Source organism: Penaeus monodon, chromosome 41, assembly GCF_015228065.2.
Source record: "Penaeus monodon isolate SGIC_2016 chromosome 41, NSTDA_Pmon_1, whole genome shotgun sequence".
In the NCBI taxonomy this organism is placed as follows: domain Eukaryota; kingdom Metazoa; phylum Arthropoda; class Malacostraca; order Decapoda; family Penaeidae; genus Penaeus; species Penaeus monodon.
Genome location: NC_051426.1, coordinates 29,635,853 through 29,648,352, shown reverse-complemented (window position 1 = coordinate 29,648,352; position 12,500 = coordinate 29,635,853). Strand labels below are relative to the sequence as shown.

General features: G+C 37.9%; 1 protein-coding gene across 1 annotated transcript in view; it reads right to left on the bottom strand.

Annotated features, from left to right (window-relative positions):
- The window catches only part of LOC119598480 (Down syndrome cell adhesion molecule-like protein Dscam2), a gene marked incomplete in the record, with an annotated part of 95,969 nt that overhangs the window by 707 nt on the left and 82,762 nt on the right, over nt 1-12,500 (bottom strand). Inside the window, 4 exon segments of the mRNA XM_037948108.1 lie at nt 9,935-10,079; nt 10,722-10,991; nt 12,015-12,081; nt 12,331-12,500. The exon segment at nt 12,331-12,500 is cut by the window's right edge and continues 9 nt beyond it. Of these exon segments, the coding sequence (XP_037804036.1) occupies nt 9,935-10,079; nt 10,722-10,991; nt 12,015-12,081; nt 12,331-12,500 (652 nt within the window).

Sequence of the window (12,500 nt, the reverse complement as noted above, 5' to 3'; positions counted from 1 at the left end):
AAGGGCGTTAGCGAAGGGGCAGAGGGGCGGGGCGGGGAAGCTGCTTACCTAAGGGGCGGGGAAGGGCGTCTGCTTATCTAGGGTGCAAGGGGAAGGGGAAGGGGCGGCTCGGCGGGAGGGACAGGAACCGGGAGGAGCCTCTCCTGCTCTGACAAGGGCAGCACAGGGGCGGCGGCGAAGGGGGGGGGGGGTCCACTCTTATCGCGATTTTCTTGTTTCTATTTTTTTTTTTTTTATACAATGAGATTAATTACACATGTATTTGTATATATACATACAGACACATATATACACCATTATTATTATCCTAATGAGTATCATTATTATTATAATAATTATTATTATTGATATTATTATTTTATCATTGTTTTCAAGATAATCAAAAGTTATTATCGCTATTATTAATAAAAATTATAAATGTATATTTTTTATGTTATTATAACTGTATTTACCATACTATACTCAAGCGTGTGATAATGATGAAAATGTATAAGGATGATAAATATGATAAACACACACACACACACACACACACACACACATATATATATATATATATATATATATATATATATATATATATATATATATATATAAATAAATAAATATATATATATATATATATATATATATATATATATATATATATATATATACATATATATATATATATATATATATATATATATATATATATATATATATATATATATATATATATAACAAACATGGATATTTATCCTCCTTAAAGATTTTCGTCATTATCAGTTTAGTGTGATTAATACAATTATAATAACGTTAGAAAAATATACATTTATCATTTTTAATAATAGCAATAATAACTGTACTGATTATCTTGAAAACAATAACGAAATAATAATAATAATATTCATTATAGTAATAATAGTAAACATGATAGTGATAATAATAGGAATTTTAAGGATAATAATGGCAATAGTAGTAGTAAAATGATAATCATGAAAAACATTTTTGATAATAGTAACAATGATGATAATAAACGTTGCTTTTGTTATCATCACTATCATTATTATCATTATTATTATTATTCCTAATAAGAGCAGTGATACTTTATTATCAATATCATTATTACCATCATCACTATCATTATTATAATCATTGTTATTAATACTATTATTACTATTATTATCATCATCATCATCATCATCATCATCATCATCATCATCATCATCATCATCATCATCATCATCATCATCATCATCATCATCATCATCATCATTATCATCATTGTGATTTTTATCATTATTATTATTATTACTACTACTGTTGTTATTATTATTATCATCATTACTGTAATAATTATCATTATTATAATTGTCAATATTATTATCATTATTATTATTATTATTATTATTATTATTATTATTATTATCATTATCATCATTAGTAGTAGTAGTAGTAGTATCACTATTATTATCATCATTATTATCACTGTCAGTAATATTATCATTATTATTATCATCATTATCATCATCATCTTCATCATCATCTTCATCATTATGATACCATTATGATGATTATCATAATAATAATTCGAATAATAACAATAGATGTGATAAAAATACTAATCACAAAAAATAACAGTATTGGCAACAATAACAACAATAAGAGTAATGGCATTGAAATGTACATATCAACGAGAGAATTATGACCATTCATGTCCAGGTCCTTCTACACACAGAACGCACAGTGGGAACACTCAGGAAATTCTTATCTTTTGTTACTTGGCTTGCTGAAGTTGCTCTCTCTCTCTCTCTCTCTCTGAGGCAACGTCCATGCAAAAGAGTATTTGCTGAGTATTGCAAACGGTCATAAAATTTGCTACATTGTCTTTGTATGGTAGTGTATGGATCTTTGCTTTATACTTTAGCTGTCAGAGTAATGTACAGTTCTGTTCATCCATTTCGTCACAAAAACATACTTAACAATGAAACAAATTCCTGGTATAATGCACCGACAGGGAAAGGCTAAACACTGAAGGGAGAAAATAATGAATATGCTCTAAAAAAAATTTAATTCCATCTCAGATGTCATTGTCTCACGCAGTTTCACCCTTAAGGATAGCGGGGGGAAGGATGATTATCCAGTTGTCTGTCTGTGAACACTCAACAGTATGTAAATCTTTGCAAAAGGCTTTGGGTTAATGTCATGCAAAAAAAACTTACCTGGATTTATATATAGTAATATTTCAAATACAGGCTAATACACTTTTTTTCAAACTCGCCTTCCGCTTTTTGTTTTTAAGATTAATTAAATCAAAAAGTAAATATACGGAAAAAATAAAACGATGTGTATATACACATCATCCCTATTTTTTTTAAATAAAACACATATATTACATGAACTTATCATCAAAAGGATATCAAATCTCGAAAAAAATATATATATATATGAAAAAATCACACACATCTACTTCCTATTTCTGAAACGTGGAAAACCGCAGTATGAGCAGAAATTCATGATCACCTGAGCCACACAGTCCAATGAATTGTGCATTTATCGACATATATAATTCCATATCCACACATAAAAAAACATGCAGTGCCACAGTGCCACACCTGAAGCTTTCGTTGACATTGTATGAGAAGTAACAGGCTTTTATACTGCGTGTTTGGCAAAGCACAGAATGAGTGGGTGGCGGTGGAGAACCACAGACACAAGTACAGCGTTCAAAGGACAGCGCCGTCAAAGACAGTTGGATTTCAGTTATGGAAGTGTATTCAGCATTCAGTGCATCCGAATGTTGATATTCCTGGTGAAGTGTTGTTGTTGTTTTATAGAAAGTTTTATTCTATTACATAACGCTTGTAGGCAGGAGATCTTAGCCTGTTCTAACCTCTGACATAGAAGCTTCCATACTTCACAACGGAAGGCGATCTTCACTTTTTTCTCAAGACAATTCCTCCCTAACCATGGTTCAACAATAGCTGCAAGACGACTATATTAGTCGATTTTCATTTACCCGAAAGAATTACAGAGTCCAAATGCACAAGAGCAAGTCAACTGGCTATATCTGACCATGGAGACCGGACGTGAGGCAATCCTTATCGGGAGCAACAGACCTCTCCAGCACAAACCACAGCTATTTCTATAAGAAGATGAAGAACTAGCTCATCGGCCGCCATCTTTGTTGTTTACGTCCATCCCGTCCAGCACACAAACCCACGTGAAATATCTAGTTAGTATTAGTAATATATATGCAATGTCATATTATCCTATGCAGCTGTGGTTTTGGGGAAGTACTGTTACTTTTTCATAATTGTTTTTCTCCATCCACCTAAAGGAAATAAGTCACTTCAGCAGAATGCAAGATCGCCATCTACACGACAGAAGTGGACCATAAATATGCCGTAAACATCCTAAAATATGTTTTAGTGCATAAAATCGCTCTTTTCGATGCCTGAGTCCACAACGTTAACTAAAAAGCAAAAAGGAACACCAAAGGGTCAGCCATTAAGACATTATAAGAAATAGGGAAAAGAAAATCAAAACACATTACCTTCGATAAACCTCAATTAACTTCTCCGTTTAGGAAATGCTTATTCAAGTCTAAAGATCAGATATTCCTCTGTTTTATCCGTCTATATGTTAGAATGCATTGGAACAAAACAAAAAATTAACAATAACAGGCAACTCTCTCTGAAAGATACATAAAACGAACACAAGAAGAGGGACTGGAAGCCTCCGGGCTAGTACAGTGGTAACGCGTCGGCCTCTCATCCGAGGGGTCGGCGGTTCGCGCCCCGCCCAGGCGCGAGAAGTTGCAACTGTCGCCCGGAGGTTACAGCCGTGGCTGGGCACCACGGCGGGTAAGGACTCGGTTCAGCCGAGTCAGCACCAGCTGACACACGTGAGCGAGTCGGCATTCGTCGACACAGGCCGGGCTCCCCTCATGGCACAGCCCGGGCGAGGCTAAGCTTCGCATATCGGACTTATCCTTAGGGACTTGGAAGGGAGGAGACGAGAAAGGCTCATTCGGAATTGGGGAAACGAAGTATAAGTAAAAAAGAGGAAAAAAATGCTTCCCTAGAAGACACATCATGGTACAGCGATAGCTCTGATATCAAATACATTTTTGTACATTAAAAAAGTGAGTAATTCATCCCATGAATTATAAATTATACATGTAACAAACATTTTCCAAGGTGAGAGTAGACAACTTAGACACTGGAATCTAACCATACTAAATAAGTACATGTGTGGAAGCACGAATAATCAAGTAGACTAGATTTAAAATAAAGTAACCAATCTACCCTAATTCGAAAATAGTTAGTGAGGCTATAACACTGTCTTTTAAAGAGGAGAAAAACAACTGTTACTGGAAAGGCTTGCAAGTGGAGTCTACAGCATCAATCTTTCCCAAACCAACCAGACGAAGAAGTTGCGTTTGGTATACCAGGGGAATGGTATAACTGATAAAAGAGGAAGGGAAGGAGAGATGGGGAAGAGGTACTCGGGAAATTTATTTTCAGACTAAGTGATCCACCAGTCCTTGTGGTTTGCGGGCAAGAGTTTAGATATAGAGGTCTATTGGTAGGATGGGTGAGTTTCTGTTGTGTACGAGGAAGTAAGAAGGAGAGAGAGAGAGAGAGAGAGAGAGAGAGAGAGAGAGAGAGAGAGAGATGCAGGCAGACAGACAGACAGACGGACGGACAAACAGAAAATGTCACATCTTTACTAGGAGAAGTAAGTTGATAAACAAACGGGATCACGGAACTCTTATCAGACACAGAAAACAATCAAATACGCGAGTGTATAAAACAATAAATTAGGGGGGAGAAGGAGAACAGCGGAGAGCAGGAACAAAGTGAACTAGTGAATTCAGTTTCCTAGCGTACAAGAGTTTGTTTTTTCTCTCTGGGACACCAACCTTTCACCTTTTTAAGAGGGTAATGAACGGGTAAAACTAATACAAAAAACGGTCACAGGAAGATGGAACATAAAAATGCAGAAAGAGATGAAACTTTCTGGGGACAGACAAATCTAAGGACACAGATGATTCTAATAGAAATCTGAAAATAACGCATAATTGTCCACCTCACGAAGAAACACCGAACAAAATACTGCAAATAAAAGATATAAACAAAAGACTGTAAATAAAAAGAAACTTGCAAAATACTGAAGATTTACCTTCACTTTCACAACTCCCAGAATTCCATGCAGGAGACACCATACCCAAGAGGCACCACAACGAAAAAGCTTCAGATTTCGAACACCTGTAGCATCACAACATTCACGTAGGGAGGGGGGGCGGCACAAGGGGAGAAAGGAACCAGAGCAACATCATATGCAATCCAAATGAGTGTCAGTTGCACAAACTTGCGTCTCGGGTAGTATGAAGGGAGAGTTGCAAAGTTTTGCAGGAGGTAAAGGACAAGGGGAAGAGGAGGTACGTTACTGTCAGTCTGTGTGTGTGTGTGTGTGTGTGTGTGTGTGTGTGTGTGTGTGATATGCTTATAATTTTGCAAGTATGTAGTGCTTGTGCATCTGTGTCCATGTCTTCATGTAGGTACGAATTTCCGTCATTTGAAAGTCTGGGCCGTTTTGCATTTGTCTTCCTCGGAGACACTGTCACAACCTAAACTTAAAAACTAAAGTGGAAAATCAATAATCACAAGCACAACGTAAACAAAATCGGCAGACATTATGCGCTGAACGAGGGAGTTCGTCCAATCGAAATTCCGACGAGAATTGATCTTCCAAACGCACTAGAAAGCAGACCCCTGTCATCCATGCACGTCTAGACCGCCTATAATATACGTAATAACATTTAAAGGGCAATCACTGTGCCGAACCAGACGCCTTCTGGGCCTCTCAGCACTTCCTAAAATCTAAAAGAATAAAAACTTATATTTATAATAGATTATTCAAATCCTGTAACACCTTGATTTGAGACGTTTCTTTTATCGTACGCATTTCAGTAATACCAAAAAAAAAAAAAAAAAAAAAAAAAAAAAAAAAAAAAAAAAAAAAAAAAAAAAAAAAAAAAAATATATATATATATATATATATATATATATATATATATATATATATATATATATATATATATATATAATGAAAGAAAATGGTAACTGTAAATATCTTATCTCTAGCCTGTTCATGTTTGTCATCTCTATTTCCGTTCTAACGTGTCACACCATCGAACAAAGGATAACACAAGTAACCTGGCTGTAACATGAAGATTTTCTTTAACAAGATGAGAGAAACTTCTTACACAAGTTTCCCCATGGCATGCAGGGAGAGAGAAAATAAACACTGCTACTACTCCAGTATGCAGATATATAGATATGTGTGTATATATATATATATATCAACAGAACCTATGAACGGGCTTTCAAAAGGCTACAGTCTAGAGATATAAAAATCCGAAGTCTACCATAAAAGTCTTGCCTATGGATTCATGTCCAGTGTTAAACAAAGCCAGGCGGGACAAGGGTACATCCTCCTATGCTTAAGGGTGGTGCAATCAGACTTCTAACGGCGGGGAGAAGTACAAAGGGCTGGAAGGGTCTGCAGTACAGCGATTTGGGAGCCACAAGTGTGTCGATCGGTGGGGGGGGGGGGGGGTCGAGAAGGAGACCAGAGTAAGACAGGCGAGAAGAGAGGGTAAAAAGAAGGGAGGGAGGGAGGGAGAACAAAGGAGGAAGGGAGACAGACGAGAAAGGTGGCGAGGGGGAAAGGGAAGAAGAGATGGGAGAATGTACGGTCGGAATGAAATCCTAAATTTGGAGGAACATTTACTAAAAAAAATGAAATGGAATGTAAAGTAAACAACCATGAGAATGAATTAAGTGGGTGGAGGATATAGGATTTATGGGGAGGAGTTTCACTGGGAGAAAGATACAAGGTTTAAATATTGCCAGGAGAATATAGAAAGAAAGTAATGGATTTGTAAAAAACAGATTTTAAAAAATGAAAGGGGAAATGACGAAAAACATAACAGGTAAATAGTCAATTATGAATGCGAAAGACACTAACGTTGAAAATTGGGGAATGGGTGATAGCAGAGAAAAATAGTTTTTGCTGGATAAAAAAAAACGAGTCATTGGACTTCAAAAAACGAAAAATCCGTGAGAAGGGTGATTGTGGTTTGTTGTAAAGGGTGACTTGTCTAAAAAATAAATCAATATCAGAAAAAAATATGGATCTAAAAGAAAAGAAAACGGGGTAACACAGGCGAAGAGGGACGGCGAACAGAGAGGAACTAAGACATGGGAACAGATAAGTGGACAAAAGGAAAAGAAGAAGTGGAAGACAGGGTGACAAGTTGCCAACACTCGAGCAAGCAGATTGAAAAAAGGGTGAGTTGGCTGACTTGACAGGGTGAATCAAGCCCACACACAGGGGTTCGTGGCGGTCCAAAAGCCACACGCAAGATCAAGGAAAACCACACTGACTTCCACGCCGGTTTGGTCTCGAACGGGTTACTCGGGGGCGGGTGGGGTCCAGGGAGGAGGGGGAGAAGAGGGAGAAAGAAGTGAGGGGGAGAGAGAGGGAGGGTGTGAAGAGAGAGAGATGGAGAGAGGGGAAGGGATAGACGGAGAGGGAAGAAGAGTGAGTGAGCGAGAGAGGAGAGGGAAGAAGGGAGAGAGTGGGAGATGGAGAAAGGGGAAAGGAGAGAGAGAGAGAGAGAGAGAGATAGATAGATAGAGAGAGAGAGAGAGAGAGAGAGAGAGAGAGAGAGAGAGAGAGAGAGAGAGAGAGAGAGAGAGAGAGAGGCAGATAGGCAGACAGAGAGAAAGGCGGACAGACAAAAAGACAAACAGGCAGAGAAAGAGACAGACAGACGCAGGATGCTAGCGAGAACGAGATAAGAAAAAAAAACGAGGAGGCGAGATCCAAGAACGGGAAGGGGGCAGTGAGGAGGTCTTTGAGTGTGTGTGTTTGTGTGGATAACAACCATAAGTGGGTATGTGGTTGAGTCAAGAGGCTTGGGGTCACTGACCTCGCCCGCTCTGCCCGCCCGCATGCCCACGGGGTCGACCTCCTCCAAAACTCGGTGCGACCTGCTCACTTGATAGGCCTGGGAGAGAATTGGCAAACGTACAAGACAAGGCCCATACACGCGTTAACAGGTGAGTGTCCTACAGGTGATTCTCAGATGAATATTTCAGGGAATGATGGTCGGAGAAGAATGAAAATCAAGTCGTGATGGTGAGGATGATGATGGTTAAGAGCTACGTAAAAAATATAAGAGAAAGGAGAGAGAGAGAGAAAGGCGCAGTGATGGTGATTATCGTGAACTGCATCTCGGAAAATGGATGAAAAGAAAAGAATAATAATGATGACAACTAAGAACTACATTTTATGTAAAATAAGAGAAAAATGATGGTAGTTGATATCTACATTTCACATAAAAATAAAGAAAAAGAAAGTAACAATGATGATACATATGAATCACATTTCAAGTAACAAGAGAGAGACAAATTAAAAAGAAAAATAAAGCCAATGAAAACGATGATAACTAAGACCATTATCAGATAAATGAGAAACAAACAAAAGCAGATTGAAGGCGAAGAATGTAATGAGAGTGATTAAGGACAATGAGCCTCTCTGAACCACAGGCTGAGGCAACCAGAGGACCAGAGGCATGGGGAAGAGTGCACGCACGAAGCCTTCGAGTCGCACAAATTCACACACAGATTACTATTAACATTTTTTGATTTTTACAACTACACGTATAACAATATATATATATATATATATATATTATATATATATATATATATATATATATATATATATATATATTTTTTTTTTTTTTTTTTTTTTTTTTTTTTTTTTTTGTGACGATTCATATTTCTATTTTAAATACATTTTTTTTTCCTTTTTATATACATAACATGAATATAAGATAATGAATTTGTGATGACTGCATATGTGGTGTTTTCATTCTTCCCTCATGGATATGGCAATGGTTGTGAAATTTGAAAGAAACAAAAGAGAAACGAGAAATGAGAAAGAGAGATGAAATATAAACTCTATCTGGATACATAATAACTGTCATATCAAACAGAACACTAAATAAATAGCAGATGTTACAAAACATTTTTTTTGTCTCTCCTAAAAGCATCAACAGAAATTGCAAAATATTCTATCTTCTAAAATGAATGAAATTGTCTTGCTTTTACCAACATATTTCTCTCCTGCAATACATGAATATCAGTACATGCAATTTCTAAAAATAAAGAAATTATCTTTTAAAAATATATCCCTGTGTAATGTAAATAATATGACTTTTTCTAGTCTTGTAGTCATGCAAATTAAAGTCTCGGTTAGTTAACAAAATAAACGAAACACAAACCACATTATAGAGTTTATGTATAACCACAGACATTCATACAAAACGCAGTCACTCATTTGACTTAAACTTTTTTTCCTTTAAGCAAATCATACAATTATTTCCTAATTATTCATAAAATCCCAGTGCACATGAGTGAAACTTTCTCAAAAATTAAATTCAAATAGATTGATCAAAATGAGCTCGTATCCCATTTCATCTAAGGGCAATACTTATAACAAAATATTTAGACTAAACTCTAAAACAAAGCAAATAGCTAAAGAGAAAAATGTTAATTATTAATTTCCTTTCTTAATAATGACACTAAAAATACGCACAAAAATATGTTTCCTTTTTAATCAAATTGAGCCTAAAAAATTACCCGCAAACATCTTTTCTTTTTCTTTTTCTCCTATCTAACAAAAACTTAAAAAATCCTCGGCTCGTAACCCCTCAGCGCCGACGTAAAAAAAAATCCCCCAGCACCAACGTCAAAAAAATAATAATTACAATAAATAAATAATAATAATAACAATACATAAATAATAATGGTGATAAATAAATAAATAATAAAACTGATCAATACAAGACAGATCCTTCACTCCTGCTCACCTGAAGGACGTTTCCTCGAAGCCTGTCCTCGAGGTCGAGCGACTCTGCCGCTTGGTGGACTTCTTTCCCCGCCGCGGATGCGCCCGCCGCCCCGAGCTCGAGGTGTCGGTCGAGGAGCTGCTGTTCTCCTGCGACTTGACGGGTTCTGCGGGCGGAGGAGGAGGAGGTTCGAGAGGGAGGCTCGGGGGCTCGGTTGGGTGTGTGTGGGGGTGCGTGCGTGCGTGCGTGCGTGCGTGCGTGTGTGCGTGTGTGTGTGTGTGTGTGTGTGTGTGTGTGTGTGTGTGTGTGTGTGTGTGTGTGTGTGTGTGTGTGTGTGTGTGTGTGTGTGTGTGTTTTATTTCTGGTGTAAAAACCAAATAACAACTTTGCTCGGCTAAGGAATACAGACAATACAATTGCAACACGGATATCCGACAGTTTATGTCCTTCGGCATGACGCAGAAACTTTCTCATAACGGCGAAAAATAATCATAACGATAACAATTACCACAAACGATTGCAATAACAATAACAATCGCCATTAATACCATTCACTATAACAACTGGTCCTCCCACGACGACCCTCATCTCCCACGCCCAGGTACTTTTAATGGAGTAGAAAAGGTATGACTAAGAATTAATATCTTCCATTACAAGAGATGTATTTAACCGGTTTCATTATGCTTTTCCGACGAAGATACAGGTTAATTACAGCTCCTGTGTTATGAAGACATTCGTTCTCATTCATATTTTTCTCATTCACACCTTTAAAACATTTATTTTCAGCATGACTCGTCCCCGCCCTTACCTTGCTGTCTGCTCCTGACGCGGTGCTTGAAAATATCTGTACTACTTCGGATCTGACTTATGGCAGACTCGGGACGTGATCTGCTACTATGGGCAGGATGGGCGTGGATGTGGGCGTGGGCGAGACCGGCCGACTCCGCGAAGGTCGGGGGGGAGTCCCTGGGTCCAGGGCCCTCCGAGTCGCTGCCCTGGGTATCGTACTCGCTGATGGGCATGTGCAGCGACAGGATCTTCTTCACCTCCGAATCTGTACTACCTAAGTTGTCTGACTCTGCGGGTGGGAAGGGCAGGGTTAGGGACTGGGGTGGGAGCGAGACGAAAGGTGCGGTAAATGTGGTAAATAGATGAAAAGATGTGGTAAATAGATGAAGAGATGTGGTAAGTAGATTAAAAGATGTGATAAATAGATTAAAAGGCGTGATAAATAGATGAAAAGATGTGATAAATAGATGAAGAGATGTGATAAATGTGACACATAGAAGAAAAGGTCTGATAAATGTGAATAGATAAAAAATGATGACATTGATAAATACACGAAAACATGTGATAGATATTAAGGGTGATAGCTAAAAGATGTGTTACATGAGACTGAGAAGGAGACGATGTTTGAAAATCACAATAAAATCTCGTAATCTCAAGGCTATCGATACTCTATAAAATCTTATTTCTCCTGATCCGATTCCTCCAGCTTCTAATATGCATAAATCGTTTGTTTTATGAAAGAGGAAATGAATGCCCTTTCATCTTCCTCAATAAAAGGAATTGGCAGATAACAGCACCACATCCTATTCTACAATTTACAGCTGTCATTCTTAAAGTTTCATCTTCTGGATAAAGTCATTTGGCAAGAGAGCAAAAGCCCCTTTCTCTCTATCCTGTGATTGATCTGTAATAAAATCGTAATTAGATTTCTGTGTTAACTGTTGGGTTACAAGTTCTTAAGTAAGACTGAGACAGTAGAGAACAATAGTAAATAACACAGGAAATATAATACTAACTACTAAATACAGATAATGCAAAAATAAAAGAAAATGCAAATAATTATAGAACAGAATAGGAAGACGAAGAATTTATGAAATGTAGATAATATAGAAAATTGTGATAATGAACAAAAACATTGGTAATAACACGAAATCGTCTACGAACAACAATTACATTAATACTTTTTTCTTCAAAAACAGTGTAAAACAACAATAATAATAATAAAAGAGGAAAATAAGCATAAAAAACGTTTTAAAAAGGTCGAACAACAGGAAGAGGTCATCAGCAACGGCCGCCTCCTCACAGCGCCCACCTGTACTCTCGACGTGTGGATCCCGCCTGCCTTTTCTTCTGACCTTCGTGTATTCCGGCTCCTTTTGCTGCCGAAGGAGCGTCAAGGGTTATCATGAGGCATTGAAGGAAAGCCAAAATCTAGGTATTTATCGTTGTTGGCAGTGTTGTTATTATCATTATTATTATCATTATCATAAAAAAAAATCCATCACAGAAATACTCACTTACATTCACGAACTTCCACTAGCACCCACTGACACCCTCTAACTCCCACTAACCCCGATCCACCCCCTCCCTTACCCACCAATGCACCCCCCCACTACTCCCCAACGTACATGTCTGAGAGGGAAGGTTTCGAGAGGAGCCATCTTGGGGTCGTGGTAGACGAAGGCCCCCTGCACGGAGTGATACGGCCCGGAGTAGACGATGCCCGAGTCCGTGCTCTCGCCGTACTGGCTCTTGGGCACGGCAGGCAGCTGGAAGGTCGCGTAAGGGCAGATATCCT